The sequence below is a fragment of the Sapajus apella genome, unplaced genomic scaffold, assembly GCF_009761245.1.
Source record: "Sapajus apella isolate SASKATOON/1434 unplaced genomic scaffold, GSC_monkey_1.0 scaffold6, whole genome shotgun sequence".
Lineage (NCBI taxonomy): Eukaryota > Metazoa > Chordata > Mammalia > Primates > Cebidae > Sapajus > Sapajus apella.
Window position 1 is genome coordinate 39,558,051 of NW_022436946.1, and position 23,703 is coordinate 39,581,753.

Here is a 23,703-nt window from a genome sequence, read left to right on the forward strand (position 1 = left end):
AAAAAAAAAAAAAAAAAAAAAAAAAAGATGTACTTAATGAAATAAAGCAAGAAGAAAAGATTAGAGAAAAAAGAATGAAAAGAAATGAACAGAGCTTCCAACGAATATGCGACCATGTGAAAAGACCAAACCTACGTTTGATTGGTGTACCTGAAAGTGGTGGGGAGAGTGGAACCAAGTTGGAAAACACACTTAAGGATATCATCCAGAGCTTCCCTAACCTGGCAAGACAGGCCAACATTCAAATTCAGGAAATACAGAGAGTACTACAAAGATGCTCCTTGAGAAGAGCAACCCCAAGACACATAGTTTTCATATTCACCAAGGTTGAAATGTAGGAAAAAATGTTAAAGGCAGCCAGAGAAAGGTTGGGTTACCCACAAAGGGAAACCCATCAGACTAACAGCGGATCTCTCGGCAGAAACCCTGCAAGCCAGAAGAGAGTGCGGGCCAATATTCAACATTCTTTTTTTTTTTTTTAATTTATTTTTCAATGAACTGCACTACTGTGGAAATATTCAACATTCTTAAACAATTTTCAACTCAGAATTTCTTATGTAGCCAAACTAAGCTTCATAAGCGAAGGAGAAATAAAATCCTTTAAGACAAGCAAATGCTGAGACATTTTGTCACCACCAGGCCTGCCTTACAAGAGCTCCTGAAGGAAGCATTAAACATGGAAAGGAAAAACCAGTACCAGCCACTGCAAAAACATACCAAATTGTAAAGACCATCAACAGTATGAAGAAACTTCATCAACTAATGGGCAAAATAATCAGCCAGCATCATAATGACAGGATCAAATTCACACATATTATTAACCTTAAATGTAAATGGGCTAGTCTCGAGCTTCTGAGCTGAGGTGATCCTCTTACCTCAGCTTCCCAAAGTGCTAGGATTACAGGTGTGAGTCACCATGCCTAGACTTGTGTTAGCTTTAAGCAGGATAAAAAAAACACAAACTAAAATTATGAGATACCTCTGTACACGCACTAGATTGACTAAAATTAAAAAGATTGACTATACCAAGTTTTGGTGAGGATATAGTAAGAAATCAACATAGATTGATTTAATCTATGGCTTCTTGTAAGTATTAAGGCTCTTATTAAATCAGTCTTAAGCTTTCTTTTTGGACTCAGAATATCAGTATATCATTACATCGTATAGCTAGTTATTCTTTTTATCTGCTGTAAGGTCAAACTGGAACAGAAACCAGAACTGTAGATTTGGTTAAAGTATTTTGCTATTTATTACTTCCTGGCTCCATATCTTCAACTAGAATTCTTTTGGTGGGAATGTAAAATGGCTAAACTGCTTTGGAAAGCAATTTTGTAGATTTTTTTACTAAGCTAAACATATAACTCAACAATTTCACTCCTAAATATTACCCAAGAAAAACAAAAACATACCCACCTAGAGACTTGTATGAATTGTTTGTAGTTACTTTATTTATAATATCAAAAATGGAATATTACCCACATGTCCATAAGCAAGTTATGCTATAGTCATACAATGAAATACAGTTTAACAATAAAAATGAACTGTTGATGCATGCAACAAAATGGATGAATCTCAACCATCTCAATCGTTAGAGTGAACAAAAGAAAGCAGGCAATAAAGAGTTATTACTCTGTGAATCCATTTACATAGAATTCAACAAGCAAATTAATCTGTGGTGACAGGTCAGTGGTCCTTGGAAACATGAGGGGAGAAAGACATTACAAAGGGACACAGAGAAAATTTGGAGGATGATTGTGACAGCTTCACAGTATTAAGCTGTGATAAACTTTTAAACCTAATCAAATTTTACACCAGTATGTGTAGTGTATTATTTTTCTATCACTGCTTAATGAATTACCACACATTTAGGCTAAAATGCCTTCTCATAGTTCTATAGGTCAGAAGTATGAGTAGGCTTGGCTAGGTTCTCTGCATAGGGACTCACAAGTCCAACGTCATGGCACTGACTAAACTACATTTCTTTTCTGTTGGCTCTGGGGAACAATCAGCTTACAAGCTCATTCAAGTTCCTGACAGTTGTACAATCTTAAGCTTCCCTTTTAATGTCTAATAAGTACAGAGGCAGATTCTGTTTTTCCTGATGGATATAATTCTTCAATGAATTGTGAATTTTTCTGTTGGATTGTGAAGACAAAATGAAAGTTTAGAAGAATTTTGATAGGATAGATATATATGAAATAATAACAGAATTCCAACTGAAAGAGAGTAGTTAGCCAGAGTAAGTTTTTGTTGGATTTGATATTACGGTTCCTGGTTCCTGGTTTCCAGGTTCCTGTTTTCTTCCTGGGTGTCAGAAAAAGATTTCTAGCTCCTAGAACTGCTTTCAGGTTCCCTCTATATTTAAGCTAGCAGTAACTGCCATGTCTCCTCCCTCATGCCTCAAATCTTTGCCTTCTTTCTCTATTCAGCTGGAGAAAGCTCGACTTTCAAAGGGTTTGTGTGATTAGGTTAAGCCCATCCATATAATCTCCCTATTTTAAAGTCAGCTGATAATTGACCATAATTTTGTCTTCAAAACCTCTCTTAAAACATACTATAATCATAGGAATAGTGCTAGAGACTGGATATCATGGGGCCATATTAGATTTCTGCCTGCCACATGCTATATATTGTGCATCACTTATACCTCAATAAAGTTTATGTATTTTTTTCTAAAAACAGGACAAAAAGATATAATAATATGTGCATATAATGGGATGGTTGTGACACCCAGATATAAGTTGATTTTTCTCACTGATTTGATTTGGCATAGCATTTCCATGTCCAAATCGGGAAATAGAACTAAGATAATAATTTACTTACCACTTGTTCTATATTTTTTATTTTCTTTCATCTATGATGATTAGGAACAGTAGAAAGGTGACAGGTCATTTTCTAAGTTTTTAAAGTTTACTCAAAATTGTCAATACTGTGCTTTAATTTAGATCTACCAATATAAGTGTAATATTTAAAAATTACTATTATGTCATTAAACTTGTGCAAGAGATGTATGAATGTAAGTGTGCATTTTGTTAATCCTGTTATTTAGACCAGTCTTGGAATTCTTGAGTTTATAGAATTCTTACATTATAGAATATGGGAAATACTGTTTTTATAAAATATAGGATGTTTTATCTCCACATTGTTTATTTCCTATAAAGGATTAAATCAAGAGTAATACATTTAATATTATAATTATTTAACAGCCAAAGGTTTTGGAAATTAAAAATTTTAGAAGACTAGATGAAACTTTAGAATGAAACGTGGTTAGTCTTACCTGGTTCTTCAGGCAAGTGTTACCAAGAATGTCAAACAACTGGAACTCTCATAAGTTGCTGACGGGGGTATAAATTAGTTCACTTCCAAAATTATTTGACAATATTTACTAAAGCTGTATGTATGTATATGTATATACGCCCTATGACCCAGTGGTTTACTCTCTCTGGTCATTCCACGTTTACTCCTTAATACACATTAAAATCTCTTTAAGATCAAATGTTTGTCATCTTCTACTCCTTTTTTTTTTCTTTTTTTTTTTTGAGACAGAATTTCACTCTTGTTGCCCAAGCTGGAGTGCAATGGTGCCATCTCGGCTCTCTGCAGCTTCCGTCTCCTGGGTTCAAGCGATTCTCCTGCCTCAGCCTCCTGAGTAACTGGGATTACAGGTGTACACCACCACGCCCAGCCAATTTTTTGTATTTTTGGTAGAAATGGGGTTTCACCATGTTAGCCAGGCTGATCTCCAACTCCTGACCTCAGGTGATCTGCCTGCCTGGACCTGTTTTTCAAAGTGCTGGAATTACAGGCGTGAGCCACCGTGCCCGGCCCTTTTACTTTTTTTTCAGAAGACTTATTTGTTCCTCATTGACTACCAAAGTTCAGAATCTTCAATTTGATTGCTTTTTAAAAAATATTTTATTCCTACTTCTGTTTTCCTTTCAAGCAAGTGTCTTTATTTTTCCTCTCTAATTCTCGACTTTAAAATATCCTCTCTCCAAGCCATTTTATTCATCATGGATGTCACTGCTGCCCAATAGAACTTTCTGCAGTAAAGGTAGTGTTCTATAACTATCCTGTCAAGTATGGCTGTTGAGCACTTGAAATGTGGCTAGTGTGACTGACAAACTGATTTTCAAATTATTTACTTTGTTTTAATTTAGCCACCTGTGGCTAGCAGTTAATGCATTGGGCAGCACAGGTCTAAGTAAATACTGTCTTCCAAAACCCTTTAGCTTGTTTTGATTTCATTCTCTCTACATACGTAACACTTTATCTTAGCCTACTTTAGACCTTAGCTATAGGTTCCTTTTTATTGTTTTACATTTTTGTTACATATTTTTGCTTCCTGATTATTTTGTAAGCTTCTGGGTGGTAAGCCTATTTCACTTCTTTTCTATTTCTTTTACTTTCTATGTTTTAATCATAATATGTAATCTGTAAATAGTGAAGAAAGTAGTCATCTCGGAATTGGGGAACATTATTTATTATTTGGAGCTTCAAAATACCATGGAAAATCTTTTAGGGTAATGTGAAATTTGGGAGGCCGATTTGTCAAGAATACAAAAATGGATTTAAAAACATTAAAGTAATTGAAAAGGGCATGGTAGCTCACACCTGTAATCCCAGCACTTTGGGAGGCTGAGGCAGGAGTATTTTTTGAGCTCAGGAGTTTGAGACCAGCCTGGGCAGACAACATAGGGAGACCCCCTTCTCTACAAAAGTAATAATAATAATAATTTTAAAAAGTAACAGATTAAGAGGGTAGGAGGGTGCTGAGGGATAAAAGACTACATATTTGGTACAGTGTACACTGCTCAGGTGATGGGTGCACCATAATCCCAGAAATCACTGCTAAATCACTTATCCATGTACCCAAAAATCACCTGTACCCCAGAAACTTGAAGAAAAAGTTAAAATTTATATACTGGCAAAAATAGAGCAAGCAGTAGATGCAAAACCTGGAAACAAAATCTAGTCTCATCTGCCATTAATTTTGTGAACTTAGAGAAATTTCTTACCTTTCAGGTAAATTTGCTAATCTACGAAAATGGGATATGAATTAATTGGTTTTTTAATATCTCCTCCAGGTTAAGATCCATTCTCCTTTCCTCCCTTTCTCCCTTCCCTCCTTCCTTTTTGACAGAGTCCCCCTCTGCCATGCTGTCTCCTACAGAAAGAAGATGACTAGACATTTCATATGAATTGTGGGGCATTGGAAGGTGAAATGCTAGGAATATTGTGTTTATCCTGGCTCTCTAGTCTAGAAGTCAGGTGGACTGAAGTTACAGGGCATAGAGAATGGCAACGATGTAGGGGAACAAAGCGATTAAGTGAATCTAAGATTTCTCCTTGAGACTGAAATTGGTAAAGTGGGCATATGCCATGCAGAGTAATAAAATACAAGGAAAAAAATAAAAGGGGAAAAAAAGAAACCCACTAAATGTTGTCTTGCTTTCTCAATTAATTTTGGCTTTAAAACTCATCATTCTCCCAGTACCCCATCCCAAATACCATTAAATTACTCTCTCCATGAGCCCAGTTACTTGGTTGTACGTATTACTACAGTTAGTCATAAATCTTTTTCTAATCCTTTGTGGCGGGGGGGGGTCATGTATTAATATAATTGATCTGCTTTAGAAATAATTTTCAGTTTTTGGCTGCCTATAGAAAGTTTCTTAAGCCAAGAACTTGGTGGTGATCTAATCAACCTTCAGTTCTATTTCTTTCTACCTCCAGGATATGTCTTGAGTTGACATGCTTCTGTATCACTGTCGTCTAGTCCAAATGACTGCCATCTCTGTCACTGTACTACTTCATTCATCTTCTGTTTGGGGTCCACCTGCATTTATTCTACCATTCCCCACTGCCCAAGTCTCCATAGAACAATTAGAATGAATAGTCAGTCATTTCTGGTCTTGGCACTATTTTGCTTAAAATCCTTCAAAGGTTTTCCATTAGAACAACATAGAAAATCGTCAGTACGACCTCCAAGGTCCTACCTAATCTGACCCCCTGCTAACCCTAGTGTCTCTCATTGCACTTCAACCCATGTTAGCCTGCTCTCATTGTTATTCCCTGTCTACCTTTAATTCTAAGAATGAAAACGCACATGCGGACACTTCGGTTTCCCTAGCTTAGCTAATAATCCTTTTGTTCTTAATTTAAATGTCATTTCCTTAAGGAAACAGGTCCGCTTTTTAGTGCCCCATACTTTTACTCCATTACACTTATAAGTGTAATTAGATGCTAGATTCTAGCAAATACATGGGGGATTGTTTTCTTTTGCTCACTCCTTTATCTTTAGCACTTGGCACACAGTACTTGCTTCACTGATGTTCAGTAAGTGGATGGTTAGATGAATGAATGGATGCCAATGTGTCAGTATTGCCATTTTTCATATAAAGTATAACATATTTGATAGGTATATATTGTTTTTATAAATATTTTTAATATGAAGAACACAATCTTGTTTTTTAAGTAGATTAATTCTGCATTTGTGGTTTAGATACCTCAAACTTCAATTTTAGCATCTTTTAAACCACTAAAAATAAACGTGGTAGTTGGGTGCAGTGACTCATGTCTACAATCCTAGCACTTTGGAAGGCTAAGGCAGGAGGATTACTTGAGCCCAGGAGTTTGAGTACAGCCTGGGCAACATGACAAAACCTCATCTCTTCAAAATTTAAAAATTAGCCAGGTGGTGTAGTAGTCCCAGCTACTTGGGAGACTGAGGGTGGGAGGATGGCTTGAGCCAGGGAGGTCGAAGCTGCAGTGAGCTGTGATCATGCCACTGCATTCCAGTTTGGCTGACAGAACAAGATCTTGTCTCAGAAAGAGAAATAATAGCAATAATAACCTTGGTGCAATATTATGCTTGTATAATGATTTGTCAGGTAAGTTTTCAGTAGTGGTTATATTAATTTAAAAGAAATACAGATTTTCTTTTGAATTACATAAACTATTTAGTGGATTTTATTACTAACTATACTGAGTCAGCCTTCTTTCCACTTTATAGGTGTCTAATACTGTTTATTATTTCATTAGCATATCTTTGCTAATGAAATGAATCTTTGCCTATGAATCTTTGCCTTCTTTCTCTGTTGTAAGTTGATTTTTCTCACTGATTTGATATGGCACAGCATTGCCATGTCCAAATCGGAAAATAGAAAAGAACTAAGATAATAATATACTTACCACTTTTTCTATATTTTTAATTTCTTTCATCTGTGATGGTAAGAAATAGTAGAATGGTGAGGATGTAGCTAAAACTCAAACATAACAGAAAGAGGTGATTTTATAAGTTTTTTAAGTTCACTCAGAATTGTGATTAACATTGTGATTTAATGTATGACTACAAATATAACTATTTAAAAATTAGTATTTTCTTGACTCTATCAAAAATATTGGTGTTACGAATTGCTGAGTATACAGCTTATTTCTTCATTTCCTTTTTACTTTAGTTTGCTTAGCAATATATTATTTTCAGCCTTAGTAGCCTATCAAAACTTAAGGCTTTGCTGTTGTGACTTCAGGTGACATAATTATTTATCTATATATTTATTTTTGGTAAAGATAACACTGTTCCTAGGGCAATTTTTTAAAAGCAAGAGCCAGAGTATCTCAGAGCAAATGACTGGCGATGTTCAGCTTGATGAATAGCTCTTTAGTCCTGTGAGTACCTACATTTTCCTGTGAATCTCCTTTAGAAATTCATAAGTAGTGAGTAGTTTTAAAGTTTGCTACTCACAACAAAGGGGAAATTTATTATTTTTATATATTTCTGAGGTTGTTTTGCACAAGAAGCACAAGCTTCTATTTCACTGGTAAGTGGAGTTACTTTTAACTTCAGTCTTTTAGTTTACAATAATGAAACAGTTTGAGATAATATGCATTATAGATTTAGGGAAAAGGTAAGTTATAAAATTCTGTTTCTGATACACTTCTAAACAATAACATTTTGAATATATTTTATATTAAATCCCCATTAAAACCTATGGTTTTACATAATTGAAATATGGTTTAAAATTAGATATAATGTATTTTTTAATGTATAGTTCATGCATTCTTATTTCAAATTTTTATATTTAATTGTAGCTGTCACAATTATAAAGTATTTTGTCATTGGCATGGAAGTTTATTAGGAAAATTATTTCTATGAAGAGCAAAGCTCTGTTTAAACATTCTCATACTCAGATTTAACTGGCCTATTATGCATAATTAAGTGGCTTCTATTCTGAGGAAGGGAGAACATTTCTTAATAAGTATTTGCTCTCCCCAAAATTCTTAATGTATTTGAAATACTGAAATTATTTTTATTAGAGTCCTTATTTTAATCTGTTCCTTTAGGTCACATAATATAATCTTTTAGTGTAAATAAGTAATTTAATACTATATTATGAAAATTGAAAATTATATTTCTATAACACAATTTTTTTTAGTTAATATTAATGTCATTTATAAAATACTGAAACACTTTACATGATCATAAATTATTTTATTGATGAATGTAAAGAATTAATCACTTGTCATTGATAATAAAATACTTTTAATTCTTATGTTCTTTATATAACTCATAAAGCAATTAACTATCAATATAATTATTTTGGGGACATAGTAAAATAAGCAGCTATTTTATTTTTCTCTGAATTGTTAACTACAAGGAGTCCTTTAAACATGTTAAATGAACTTTACAGGCCGTTTTTTGAGTTCTGACATCAGAACTTAGATAGTGTACTTTTCTGATTTCTAAATTCATAAAATCATTATGACATCTGATCTTGGGTTATTTTTAATACTTTATATATTGCTTATACTCATACATATATGTGCCTCATTTTGAATCAAGAGAAGGCGTTCTTAAACTAACAGAATATATTATTAATATTAGCAGTAGTCGCCAAAATAAACTTTTAATTTACAATTCTGTCAAACATTTTGCTATGGTTAGATTTCAGTAGTTTCATTTTCCTTGCCCTCCTAAAAGAGGGCTTTCAATATAAGATATCATGATAGCTTATCAACAGTATTGTAGCTCATTTTATTTTTAATGTAAAAATCTATTGTAGCTCATTTTATTTTTAATGTAAAAATCTATCTCAGAATTTAAAAGCATGCCCATGAAAAAGGTTTTTTTATTTTTTAATTAAAAACAGATTTTTGAGATTTTAGCTAATTTATTTGTTCTTAAATATTATTTTAAAATCTTTCTTTTTGAGGGATACATTCTTTAGCTTATGTACTCTAGCAATCTATTGATTTTAGCTTCAGTAAATAACAGTTTAATTGAGAAGAACACAGGAAAATGTGCAAAGAAACCTGGGAATTGCCTTTTTTTTTTTTTTGAAAACATCATTGGAAACCAAATTACTTTTAGAACTACATGTGTTATATAATAGTTGGGAAATTCAAAAATTTGGTTATTTTATGTTATAGCACAGTATAATTTAGCTCTTTTTAGTAAAAGAGTTTTCCCTTATTAAGCAAGTTAGGCACGGATGGATTAAAAGATGTTAAATTCTGGGAGGCAGAGGTTGCAGTGAGCCCAGATTGCGCCACTGCACTTCAGCCTGGGTGATAGAGCGAGACTCCGTCTGAAAAAAAAAAAAAAAAAAGATGTTAAATTATATGTAGTTGGTTCATTCTATGCAATGTTTTCTTAAACAGTGTATCATTTGCAGTATTAAAAATACTGAGATAAATTTGATTTTATATTTGCTTGATAAATCATATTTTACCATTTAGAGTTTCCTTTGTTTTGTGATTTTTTAAAAAAATTATTTTCTAGTCTGACAAAATATCCCACGAAAAAGATGGGATTTAGGATTGCTCTAAAATGGGAATCAGGCAGTTTTTCTCAGGATTTAGGAGATAAAGTTATTAGGCTTTATTTTACTTTTGGCCATTAAGATTTTGATAGTTGAGTTAGATAAATGACATTACAAATCAAGAAATAAGGCAGAGAAGTAAGAAAATGAATCTGTTGTTGAAACTGAAGTAAAAAGAAAGCTTTTCTCTCTAAAAAGCTTTTGCATTGTACCTAAAGGCACTATTTTAATCACAATGAAAGCCATTTTTCTTTTGAGATTTGGATAGTATTTCAAAACTACTTTGTACGCTGTACATTCCATTCGTCACAATTTGTGCAATTGCTGTACCCTAAAACTCTGAGCTAGCCCATAAAGATGAAGAAATGAATAAGATATGATCCATCCATGCTTTTTCTTGGCAGAGTGAAACAAGCAAGCCTATGATTTCACAATACAATTGTAAGATAGAATTTTTCTCAAATGTATTTCTTTTCCTTGCACACACAAAAAAGCAGCTCCTTAGAATCATGATTAAGTAGTTGCTTTGGAAAAGTTCATGTGTGTCTGTCTTCCCACAGTAACCTAATTTTTCTTTTTTGGCTTCCTTAAAGCTCATGATTTTATTATTTCTTCCATGTATGTATTGATTAACTGTTGAACTTCGGTTTTCTAGATCTTGGAGATACAAGTTGAGCAAGGCAAGATTTTTGCCTTCTAAAAGCTGACATTCAGGCATGGATGTGTAAACAAATAAGTCCAGTATAGTAAAGTATAATTGGTAGTAATTAAGTAGATGCACATGTGGATCAAAGTTGAGGGTATCAAAGAGTAGATGGTTATATTGGCCTGGGGGATTCAGTTAGTCTTCAGAAAAGAGTTGCTGACTGAGTCTAGTCTTAAACAATTACATATTCTTTATGAGGATAAAAAAGTGAAATACATTCCACGCAGAGAGCAGCATGAGAAAAGGCAGTAGTCCTGCAGCAAGATGTATTGAGAGTAATTAGAGTATAATGTAGGAGTGTAGTAAGAAATGAAGGTAGAAGTGAGGAGGGGAGGCAAAATCCTGAAAAACCATGTATATTATGTTTGGACTTCATTGACAACAAGGAATCAAAGAAGGATTTTGCAGAATGACATTACCAGATTCAAAATTTTCATAATAGTCCCCCCCTCATTCATGGTTTTGCTTTCTATGGTCTTAGTTACCAGTGGTCAACTGTAGTCTGAAAATATTAAATGGAAAATTCCAGAAAAAAACAGTTCGTAAGTTTTAAATTGCACATCATTGTGAATAGCATGATGAAATCTTGTGCCATCCTGCCTGGAATGTGAATCGTCCTTTTGTCCAGCATATCCATATCGTATATGCTTCCTGCTCGTCAGTCATCGACACCCTCAGCTCCTGACTTTCAACCATTGACATTGTCATGGCTCCTTCTGACATAGCCTAACACTATGTCACAGTGCCTGTGTCATCCACCTCACTTTATCTCATCATGTAGGCATTTTATCACCTCACACCATCACAAGAAAGGTGAGTTAAGTACTGTAAGTTGAAGAAACACACTCAATGAGTTTTTCCTCTACTCTCACACCACAGCAACAAGCAACACAGAATACTTCTGGGATCAGTTCTGTGGGGTTTCTCCCCACACGCCAAGGAAGCAGTCCTTCAGCAGACACTGGCTGGTTGTTCTTGAATTCAATTCTGACACTATCTACCTGGAGATAGTGTTAGATCCCACAGATCGAGGGTTCAGTCCCACAAGATTGCTTGACCCTCTTGAGATACCAGTTGCAAGTTCAGGCCTCTAGAGCTTCTGACCTACCCACTCCAAGTTGGGTTCCTATGACTCCCGCTTTGGGTTCAATTCATATACTGGAGTGGCTCAGAGAACTCAGGGAAGCACGTACATTTACCAATTAATTATAAAGGATATTACAGAGAACACAGATAAGGATGCATAGGGCAAGGTATAGGGGAAGGGACATGGAGCATCCACGGCTTTCCAGGACATGCCAATTTCCAGGAACCTTCATGTGTTTAACTCTCTGGCAGCTCTCCAAACCCATCCTTTTGAGTGTTCAGGGAGGCTTCATTACATAGACATGATTGAGTAAACCTCTGGCCATTGGTGATAACATTGAGCCTATCTCCCCTCCCTGGATGCTAAGGGGATGGGGCTGAAAGTTCCAACCCTCTAATCTTTCAGGTGACCAGCCCCCATCCTACAAAAAAAGTAACACTTTGGACATTCTAGGGATTTTAGAAGTTGTAGCCCAGAAAATTGGGTAGAAAACCAACCAAATAAATATTTCACAAGTACAATTATATGCTTTGAGAGAGAGCATTCATGTAACTTTTATTATAGTATATTATTATAATTGTTCTATTGTTATTGGATTATTCTCTTACTGTGCCTAATTTATAAGTTAAATGTTACAGGTGTGTATAGGAACAGACAGTATGTATAGGTCTCAGTACTATTTGTGGTTTCAGGCATCCACTGGCAGTCTTGGAATGTATCCTCCATGAATTGGAGGTGGGGGGACCTGCTGTATTCTTAAAGCAGTGATGTGGGATGGATTGAATTGGTGGGAGTGGTAGTATAGATGGAATAGCAGGGAGAAAAAATACAAGACTGGAGGAAGACAGTCTAGTCTGTCAACCTGAGATAATTAAAAGGATCAGAATCCAGTTTAAAGAGTTTATTCTAGCAAAAAGCACATCCAGGAGACACAGGGATCAGTGCTCTGAAGTTAAAAGTTAAGGTTTTGTTTATGATGGCAGCTGGAGCTCATATGTAGCAGCTGCTGCAAAGATGCCAGCTGCAACCAGGGAGGAGCAGGCAGGGCTGGGAACAGGGGGCACTACCAAGTTTGTGGGGTGGGCACCCTGTGATCCTGGGTGCAAGTGCAGCTCCCCAACCGCAGCTCGACCTGGGCATCCCTGCACTCTTGGGGGCCTGGGAAGCCTCCTTGCCCCCACGGGCTTTCAAGTGCCTGCTCCCACTCTCTGGCCTCTCCCCCATCCTGGCACCTACTTCAGGGTGGAGCAAAGTTGTGGCTAAGTCCGGGTGTTGTAACAACCTGGCTGGGTATGCATTCACTCAAGGCTGTGCTGACACACCAGTGCATGCCACCTTGGCCCTCTCCAGACTTTGGGCACCCAGGAGCATGGGAGGAAGACCAATGTGGGGCTGAGGGCAGCTGGGCTCAGGCCCACAGGCATCCCTCAGTGTGAACAACCTGCACGCCATAGATAGCATGTTGATGGTGGCAGGAGGCAGACAGGCTCCTGGGTAGAAAGGGGCAGGTCCCAGTCGAAACCCCATCTTCAAGCCAGGGAAGGCCTGAAGACTGGGGGCTGGGCACTCAGTTCTGTGGACCAGAGTGAGAACTTGGGTGCTTTTCCCAAGCCTACCATGGCTGCCTTTGGACCAATCAGCACACAGTTCCTTCTGAGACCATAAAAACTGCAGACTCAGCCAGATTCACACAGATGTTGGGACTACCAGCTGCAGGAAGGAGCTACCCACTCTGGATCTCCTCAACTCATTGGGACACCCTCCCTGTGAATAAGAGCTACTCACTGCTGGTCTCTTCCCTGCTGAGAGCTGGACACTTAGGACGACCTGCCTGTGGAAAGGAGCTACCTACTTTGGGTCTCCTGAGAGCTGTTCTGTTGCTCAGTGAAGTTCCTCTCTGCCTCATTCACCCTCCAGTTGTCTGCATACTTCATTCTTCCCAGACATGGGACAAGAACTCAGGACCTGCTAAATGGCAGGACTGAAAGAGCTGTAACACAGAGCTGAAACATGCCCCCCACTCACCATGTTGCAGGTGATAAGGAAAAGAGAGAAGGAGAAGAGCTGTGGCCCTTCAGAAAGCCCAGACCTAGGAACTTTTAAGCCAAGAGTGTGACACCCTCTTTGGGGCTCTGAAGTTCCTGGTGTTTCCAAGCTTCTGGGTGCCACTTGTGGTACATCTAGTCCAGCTGTAGCCTCTCAGGGAGCCAGCACCTGTGCAAGCTCCTGGAGCTACCTGCCCCACTGCAGCCAGTGTGTTTGGCTATGCTCAGTGGCCAGACCCTATGCTTGCTCACACATCCTCGCTACTCTGTGTCTGGCTCGCCCTTGGCAGGTATGGGATCCAGGCTGGTAAAGTGTGAGCCAAGTGCAGCCTGCCAGGCCAAGTGGGTGGAACAAGCCCAGCAAAACTCTAGCACAGGTGCCACTAGCCAAAGAGGTTTCCAGCTGGAAAAGCGACACCCTAAGGATCCTGTGATACTTGTATAGGAGGAAAACAGAAATTTAATAGGATTACAACATTTATTTTAATAGAAGGCTGGTTTCTGAGTTACAATAATTAGTTACAGTTTGTTTTCTTTCCCACCTAGCTTTTCTTTCCTTTACACCTGTTTTATTGCCTTTCTGATTTTAAAGAGTATACTTAACATTCCATCTTAAGATAGTGTGATAGCCACAAAGTCTTTGTGTGAGAAAGGTCAGAGGGAAGTTAGTGTATAATGAAGATCAGCAGTAAAGAGGGAAGAGATCTTCCTTGGGGTCCATTAGCCATGTGCAGCATTTTACAAAACAACGTAAGTAAGGAAGAAGGCGAATATATAATCAGAGAAACAAAGGTTGCAGCTGCATAAGTTACAGCTGCCTGTCACCTGACTGCAGATGTAAAATAATTTAGAGTCCAACAGCTTACATTTTGAATTACCTGCTTTCACAAATCTAACCCAAGTGAGGACTATGGTTTGAATTAAAGCAGTATCAGTTAGAATAGAAAGGGATTATCAGAGTATGAGAGATGTTCATGGGATAGAATTAATAAGGCTTGATCCCATATAGAGAGTACAGTGGTATGGCAGAACTAAAGACGATGCCTAGATTTGAAGAGGAAAATATAAGGAATTTAGTTTTGGATATTTTGAATTTAGTAAGTGTTATGGAACTTCCAAGTAAAAATATCTAGGAGTCAGTTGCATTGTGCATATCCACAGCTTAGGAGAGAGATTTGAACAGGAGTTAAGAATTTTTGAGTTACTCGGCAAATATATATTTAACATTTCTTATGTGCCAGGCATGTACCAGGCACTAAGAATGCTGTAAAGCACATAAAACCTGCTTTATGACTAATAAAGGAGAAAAATAAATCATGAAGATACATAATTACAAACTGAGACAAGTGTTATAAGGAAAAGTTACAGGTTGCTGTGAGAAATTTTTTTTTTTTTTTTCTTCAGACGGAGTTTTGCTCGTTACCCAGGCTGGAGTGCAATGGCGCGATCTCAGCTCACTGCAACCTCCGCCTCCTGGGTTCAGGCAATTCTCCTGCCTCAGCCTCCTGAGTAGCTGGGATTACAGGCACGCGCCACCATGCCCAGCTAATTTTTTGTATTTTCAGTAGAGACGGGGTTTCACCATGTTGACCAGGATGGTCTTGATCTCTTGACCTTGTGATCCACCCGCCTCGGCCTCCCAAAGTGCCCGTGTTACAGGTGTGAGCCACCGCACCTGGCCGATGTGAGAAAATTTTAACAGGAGGACCACTTCTAGTTGAGACTGGGGGATCAGGGAATGTTATCATTGGAGCTAAAATCTGAAGAACAAGTAGCAGTAGGGAAAAGAGAATATGAGCAACTAAAATATCTTGGGCAAAAAGAACATTAGCATTATACCAATAAAATCACATTCCTTTAAGGTGCAAAATAATTTAGAGTCCAATAGCTTACATTTTGAATTACCTGTTTCAAAGGTTAACTGAGTTAAAGAAAAATAAAGCAAAAGGCAGCAGCTAACTGTATTCTGTGAAGAGACAGGTTTAAAACAAAGACACAAGAAGGTCGAAAGGAAAAGCTCTATCATGCAAACACAACCAAAAGAGCTGCTATGGCTGCAAAAGTAGACTTTTAAGCAAAAACCATTATTATTAGAGATAGGAGGAACTTGGTAAATATACCTGATAACATAGTCATGAAATAAATAAATCATATGGAGAATTTAACAAATCGGTAGTCACAGTGGGCCATCTTTACCTGTCTCCGTGATTGACCAGTAGACAAAAATCAGTAAAGCTATAGAAGATGTAGATACACTAGCAAATGTAACTATTGGACATACGTAAACCACTGCAACCACCAATAAAATGTACATTATTTTTCAGTATGCCTGTAATGTTTAGAAAAATTGACTATTTTGGACAATAAAATAAGTGTAAATACTTTTAAAAGGATAAAGTTGATACAAAATACATTTTCTGACCACTGATTTCTAGTGTCCATAATCTAGAAATTAATACAAAAAAATTTTCAAGGATATTATATGAAGATAATGGACCGTTTTCTCTCATGGGTGTAAATGCAAAATCTATATTAACCAAAACTACACTTGATTTTAGCTAAAAGGCCGAAAAGTGATGACAAACCAAAACTAAATCCAGGAATATATAAAAATAGATAATCTTCCTATTTTAAGCTTAGCTGATTAGAAATCTTAACTCCGTCAGCTACCTTAATTCTAAGCCCTTTGCCATATAATGTAACATATTCATAGATTCAGGGGAATAAGATCATGGATAGCATTGGGAGACCATTATTCTACCTACCACATACATGTCATTTAAATTAGGTTGATTCCAAGGATGCAGGGTTGTTTACCAACAACAGCAACAAAAACCATAGTCCACATAGTTCACCATGCTAACAGAGTAGGAGTCACATAATTATCATAATAGATGTAGGAAAAACATTGATAACGTGATTTTTAAAAATCTTGTGCAGCTGGTAATAGAAAGGAACTTCCTTAGTCTTAGCCAGAGCAGTCAGACAAGAGAAAGAAATAAAGGGCATCCAGATCAGTAAAGAGGAAGTCAGACTATCACTGTTCACCAATGTTATGATCGTATACCTAGAAAACCCTAAAGACTCATCCAAAACGCTCTTAGAACTGATAAATGAATTCAGCAAAGTTTCAGGATTCAGAATTAATGTACACAGATCAGTAGCACTGCTACACACCAACAGCAACCAAGCTGAGAATCCAGAATTCAACCCCTTTTATAATAGCTGCAACAAATAAAATAAAATACTTAGAAATATACTTAACCAAGGACATGGAAGACTTATACAAGGATAACTACAAAACACTGCTGAAAGAAATCATAGAAAACACAAAATGGAAACACATCCTATGCTCATGGATGGGTAGAATCAATATTTTGAAAATGACCATACTGTCAAAAGTCATCTATAAAATGCAATTCCCATCAAAATACCACTGGCATTCTTTATAGAAATAGAAAAAGCAATCCTAAAATTCATACGGAACCTAAAAAGGGTCTGCATAGCTAAAGTAAGACTAAGCAAAAAGAACAAATCTGGAGGCATCACATTACCTGACCTCAAACTATACTCCATATTCACCAAACAACATGGTACTGGTATAAAAATAGGCACATAGGCCTGGCGTAGTGGCTCACATCTATAATCCCTGCAGTTTCGGAGGCCGAGGCGGGGAAATCACCTGAGGTCAGGAGTTTGAGACCAGCCTGGCCAACATGGTGAAACCCTGTCTCTACTAAAAATTAAAAAAAAAAAATTAGCCAGTCATGTTGACAGGCACCTGTAATCCCAGCTATTCAGGAGGCTGAGGCAGGAGAATCGCTTGAATCTAGGAGACGAAAGTTTCTGTAGGCTGAGATCGCACCACTGCACTCCAGCCTGAGTGACAAGAGGGAAACTCCATCCCAAAAAAAAAAAAAAAAAAAAAGGGGGGCACATAGACCAATAGAACAGAATAGAGAACCCAGAAATAAAGCCAGATACTTAAAGCTAACTGATCTTCAACAATAACAACAAAATATATAACTTGGGGAAAGGACATCCTGTTCAACAAATGGTGCTGGGATAATCGGCAAGCTACACGAAGAATGAAACTGGATCCTCATCTCTCACTTTATAAAAATAAATTAACCCAAGAGCAGGCATGGTGACTGAGGTGGGTGGATCATGTGAAGTCAGGAGTTTGAGACCCAGCCTGGCCAACATGGTGAAATCCCATCTCTACTAAAAATACAAAATTAGCCAGGCATGGTGGTGTGCACCTGTAGTCCCAGCTACTCAGGAGGCTGAGACAGGAGGATTGCTTGAACCTTGGAGGTGGAGGCTGCAGTGAGCTGAGATTATGTCACTGCACTCCACCCTGGGCAACAGAGCGAGATTCTGACCAAAAAAAAAAAAAAAAATACAAATTCTAGAAGATAACATCGGAAAAACCCTTCTAGACATTGGCTTAGGCAAAGACTTCCTGACCAAGAACCCCAAAACAAATGCAACTAAACAAAGATAAATAGATAAGACTTAATTAAACTAAAAAGCGTCTACACAGCAAAAGAAATAATCAGCAGAGTAACCAGACAACCCACAGAGTAGGAGAAAGTCTTTACAGTCTATACATCTGACAAAGGATTAATATCCAGAATCTACAAAGAACTCAAATCAGCAAGAAAAAAATCTCATCAGAAAGTTGTCTAAGGACATGAATGGACAGTTCTCAAAAGAAGATATACAAGTGGCCAAAAACATGAAAAAATGCTCAACGTCACTAATTATCAGGGAAATGGAAATCAAAACCACAATGTGATACCACCTTACTCCCTGCAAGAATGGCCATAATAAAAAAAATTAAGAAATAATAGACATTGGTGTGTATGTGGTGAAAAAGGAACACTTTCACACTGCTGGTGGGAATGTAAACTAGTACAAACACTATGGAGAACAGTGTGGAGATTCCTTAAAGAATAAAGAATTAAAAGTAGATCTACCATTTGATCCAGCAGTCCTACTACTGGACATCTACCCAGAGGAAAAGAAATCATTATACAAAAAAGATAATTGCACATCCATGTTTATAGCAGCACAGTTTGTAATTGCAAAAATAATGGAACCAGCCCAAATACCCATCAATCAACAAGCGGATAAACAAAATGTGTGTGTGTGTGTGACACACACACACATATACACACACACACACACAGTCAAGTGTAAGTGAAGTAACTCCAGAATAAAAAACCAAAGATCGTGTGTTCTCACTAGAAGTGGGAACTAAGCCATGAGGATGCAAAGGCCTGAGAATGACTCAATGGACTTTGGGGACTTGGGGGAAAAGGGTGGGAGGATGGTGAGGGATAAAAGACTACACATTGGGTACAGTGTTCATTGCTTGGGTGATGAATACACCAGAATCTCAGAAATGACCACTAAAGAACTTACGCATGCAACCAATCACCACCTGTTTCCCCAAAAACCTATTAATAATAAATAAAGGAACTTCCTTAATGTATTAAAAGTTGTCCATAAAACAAAATAACCACAAAAAAACCCTTTTACAGACGCCTTGTGAATTGTTGAAGGCTTTTCCCTTTGAGTTCAAGAAAAAGACAAGGATGTTTGCCATCATCCTTACATATATGAAATACATATTTCACATTGTATTAAAGATTATAGCTAGTGTGTAAGGCAAGAAAAAGCAATAAAAGATATCAGATGGATTAGAATGGAGGAAATAGTCACTATTCACATATAATCATATGTACATTTAAAAATCCAAAACAATTGCAGGTAGGTTAGAGATTAGGAATGTCTTGGGATATAGGGTCAATACTTTAAAAATCAATTTATTTTCTATATATACAACAAGAAAATATTAAAACAAACCACTTCCAGTACTATAAAAACATCTACATACAAATAAATAAGGATTTATAAGACTTCTTTTTAGAAAACTGTAAAACATTATTGAGAGACTTTTAAAAATCTTGAAATAATTGGAACAATATGTTTGTGGATAGAAAGAAATGTATAAATACCAGTACCTCCCAATATTATAGGTTTAATACAGTTCCAGTCAAATTCTCAATAGGTAGGCATGTGTCTGTGTGTATTGCGTGAATGTGATGTGTGACTTGATAATCTTATTCTAAAAATTTACATGGAAATACACAGGGCCAAGAATAAATGTTTTTGGAGAACAAGGTAGGAGAGCTTGCCCTGTTGAATATTAATACTATAAGCCAGGTGCAGTGGCTCATGCCTATAATCTTAGCAGTTTGGGAGGCCGAGGCAGGCAGATTGAGCTCAGAAGTTTGAGACCAGCCTGGGCAACATAGCAAAACCCCATCTCTCCTAAAAATATAAAAATTAGCCGGGCATGGTGGCATGTGCCTGTAATCCCAGCTACTCAGGAGGCTAAGCCAGGAGAACCGCTTGAACCTAGGAGGCGAAAGTTGCAGTGAGCCAAGATCATGCCACTGCACTCCAGCCTGAGCAACAGAGTGAGGCTGTGTCTCCAAAAAGAAAAAAACCACTTACTCGAAAGCCTGATTAATTAAGTCAGTTTGTCATGAGCTCTAGGTTATTCAAAAAGAGCAATGGAATAGCTCACAGTTAATATACTGTAGTAAGTGAAATTTGAATCATGGTATTGGACACTGGTGTTATTTAACTCGAGCCACTCGAATTTGTGCATATGGGAAACATGCAAAGTGAGAGCAGCCTATAATTCAAAGACGGTTGAACTTTTCGATCAGTTAAATAAAGATCTGGTAGGTTCTGATGAGATTTCAGGTGCAGGGCTATTTGGAGTATTTGATCTGAGCTGTTGAGCACCTGGAACATTTTATGTGGTAATGTAAATTTGGTATTACTCTCACAGCTTCCTTAATCTTTTTATGTACTTCCTTAGAGAGGACATCTCAAAATAACCCTCTAGCACAAGATCCCTATTATAGTAAATAAAAACAATGTTTTTAGGAGAATAATAGTGATCATGACTGAATTCACCATGTAGCAACTGACATTAAAAGCAAGTTTAAAAAAAATGTTTTATATAATGTTGAAATTCTAGTAATTGAAAGTTAAATCAATTTTGATTCTTTTAGTTGCGTAATTCTATTTTTATTGTCTTCATACAAGCAAATAGAGTTGGCCCTTGAACAACCCAGAGGTTAGGGGCACCAACCCTCTGCATTGTTGAAAATCTGTGTATAACTTCTGACTTTCTAAAAACTTAACTACTTACAGCCCACTGTTCACCAGAAGCCTTACTGAGAACGTAAACTGTTATTTAACATATTTTGCATGTTATATGTATTATATGCTGCATTCTTACAATAAAATAAGCTAGAGAAAAGAAAATGTTATTAAGAAAACCATAAGGAAGATAAAATACATTAAGTGGAAGTGGATCATCCTAAAGGTCTTCATCCATATCATTTTCACATTGAGAAGGCTGAGGAGGAAGAAGACGGGTTTGTCCTGCTCTTTCAGGGGAAACAGAGGGGAAAGAAAGTCCACCTGTAAGTGGACTCATGCAGTTCAAACTCATGTTGTTCAAGGGTCAGCCATACTTTATTCTTCAATATGAAAGGTAGAGTCTCATTCTGTGTTGGCTGAAATTGAATATTGTTAATTTGTTTTTTATTTCCTACAGGTGAACTGGTATAAAAGTTAATCTCAAGATGCCACTAGTGAAAAGAAACATCGATCCTAGGCACTTGTGCCACACAGCACTGCCTAGAGGCATTAAGAACGAACTGGAATGTGTAACCAATATTTCCTTGGCAAATATAATTAGACAACTAAGTAGCCTAAGTAAGTATATATCAATTAAAAATACACTCACAAACCAGGATGTTATGCTGGAGTATTAAGAAGTTGTGCTTCTGACTAATTTGAGAGTATGATTTGGTGAGAAGAATACAAAATTATCCTGAAAAATATAGTCACTTGAGTATAATTATTGAGTTTTAGAATAATTTCTTCTTCTTCTGTGTGATGCTTCTTCTGGGAAAGGAACATAAGGACAGAATCTCTAGTGACAGAACCACATGATGAATGAAAATTATTGAGGTTGTTTTAAAAATATATAATCTGTGAAAGGACCAGAGTTGTACTTTTGCTTGGTTATTATCACGATTTTCTCTTTTTAGAGGCCTCAACTGTTTGTGTTTTGAAACACTAATATCCTATCCCTCTTTTTATGTATATTTAATTCATTTAGGGAAATATTTTTATATTAACAAAGATCTAAAGTGAAAGGTGTGGGGTCATTACTAGTCAGAGGAGTAGGCTAGTTAAGTAGGTTGTCTAAGAGACATTAGGATATCAGTCAGGAATCAGCATGGTGTGAAAACAGCCACTGAACCTGGCTTCTGGCAGACAGAAGTCAAGTAGGTGGGCCAGAGAATAAAGGCCAGTGAAAGAGGCAGATTAAGGAGAAGGGGACAGCCAATATGTTCTCATTACAGATTTACACAACGGAGCTACTTGGCTAAGGAATTAAACAAATTATTTTTCATTATTCTAAGTTTAATCAGAAAATTTAAAAAATAAGTCTAGTCTATCTTTTCCATTGAAGGATTAGCTTTTTCATGAGACATTGATATTTTGTTTTACAGGTAAAACAAGGTGTTCTTGGCACAGACAATATACTCCAAATGGTCCTAGATTTATCTCATCAGTCATATAAATTATCCTGATAAGCAGGCTTGGCTTTTCTTTCCTTTTCCTTTTAACTTTTGTCCTTTCTTTTATAATTGAGTCCTTGGCACAAGAGGTTGTTAATCTAATTTGTTTCAAGTGAGAAAGTTTAGGTATACATCTGTAGTGAGAGCAACATAAAAAGTTAAATTTGAATGTTCTCTGTGAGAATACTAACTTTTTGCATTGCCTGTGAAATAGAATAAATAAGAGGCTATTTTATTTGAATTTTGTTTTAAGTATATTCCTTGTTCCATTTGATGGCTTGTTTCAGGTTAGTGAATCACAAAAATATTGTTTACTTGAGACTAAAAAAAAAGTGTTAGAGTTCCCAGATTAAATATGATTCACCATATTGTTTAAAGATACTTTGCAAATTTTTTGTGACCTAGCATGAATTGAATCTAATATAACATGATGTCATATAAAATGTGTTTTATGTATATTATATACATACATGAGTATATAAGCATGTTAATATTAAAATACATGTTAAGAACCTAGAAACAGCATGAGTAATTTTGTATAAAATATTTCTTAAAATGAATTCTGGGTCCAATATAGGCATCTTGTTTTTGGTATATACCCAATATAGAATTTAGAACTAATATTATGATTAAGGGTGTTAATTTGCATACTAACCCATTTCTTACATAACTTAAAGATGAAAAGTTAAGGAATTTTTAGGTCTCATACAGTCCATATAAGCAACATCTATCAGCAGGCACATGATTATGCTGTAGCCAAATGAAAATTATAAATACCTTGTAACAATATAACTAAATTAGGTATTGGGTCCTTGCTTCACATTTAGAAGGCATTGTTTAAACAGTTTGCAGAGATTCAAAAACAAAGAGAAAATCCATAAAATGTTGTAGCAAGGTGTGACAATAGTTTACTGCCCGAAATTAACTTCACTGGCAGCTTTCTCACTTGACATAGTTGAGAAGCTGGAATTAAATTGAAAAGGTCTCAAGATAGCCAGAATAAATAAACCCATGCACTAAAGACCATTCACATAAAATAACCAATTGATCCCTCTCTCAAAACCTGTTTACTTTTACTTGGATAGTTCAGATTTGATGATGTGGTTTCCAAACAGTTATGCTTCAGAGGATAAAAGGAGGAAGCATGGGAGGAGATACTAGAAGGAGGCATCACTGAACCCAACCGAAAGAAGATAGTTTACAGGAAAGGACAAAGTGACGTAAGGGAAGATGCAACATGAAAACTGGAAAGGAGCCATTTGATGTGAGCCTTATACACTTCAAGGCTGTTTTCTGGCCTAGGATAATATTTGATTTTCATAGTTCATGCCCATGAGTCCCCAAGAAAAAATTATAT

The 23,703-nt window shown here is 36.5% G+C and overlaps 1 protein-coding gene and 1 long non-coding RNA gene across 4 annotated transcripts in view; one reads left to right on the top strand and one right to left on the bottom strand.

Moving 5' to 3' along the window:
* The window catches only part of WASF1 (WASP family member 1), a 77,169-nt gene that overhangs the window by 27,929 nt on the left and 25,537 nt on the right, over positions 1 to 23,703 (top strand). For all 3 annotated transcript variants that reach the window (XM_032275049.1, XM_032275048.1, XM_032275050.1), the window contains exon 2: positions 21,311 to 21,471. In XM_032275049.1, coding sequence (XP_032130940.1) covers positions 21,339 to 21,471 — 133 coding nt within the window. In that variant the 5' untranslated portion in view covers positions 21,311 to 21,338. The remainder of the gene's footprint in view (positions 1 to 21,310; positions 21,472 to 23,703) is intronic.
* Positions 2,302 to 3,559, bottom strand: LOC116549470. Its single transcript, XR_004267894.1, has 2 exons — positions 3,278 to 3,559; positions 2,302 to 2,429 (listed from the first exon to the last, which is right to left on the bottom strand). It is a non-coding gene; the product is annotated as an uncharacterized LOC116549470 (long non-coding RNA).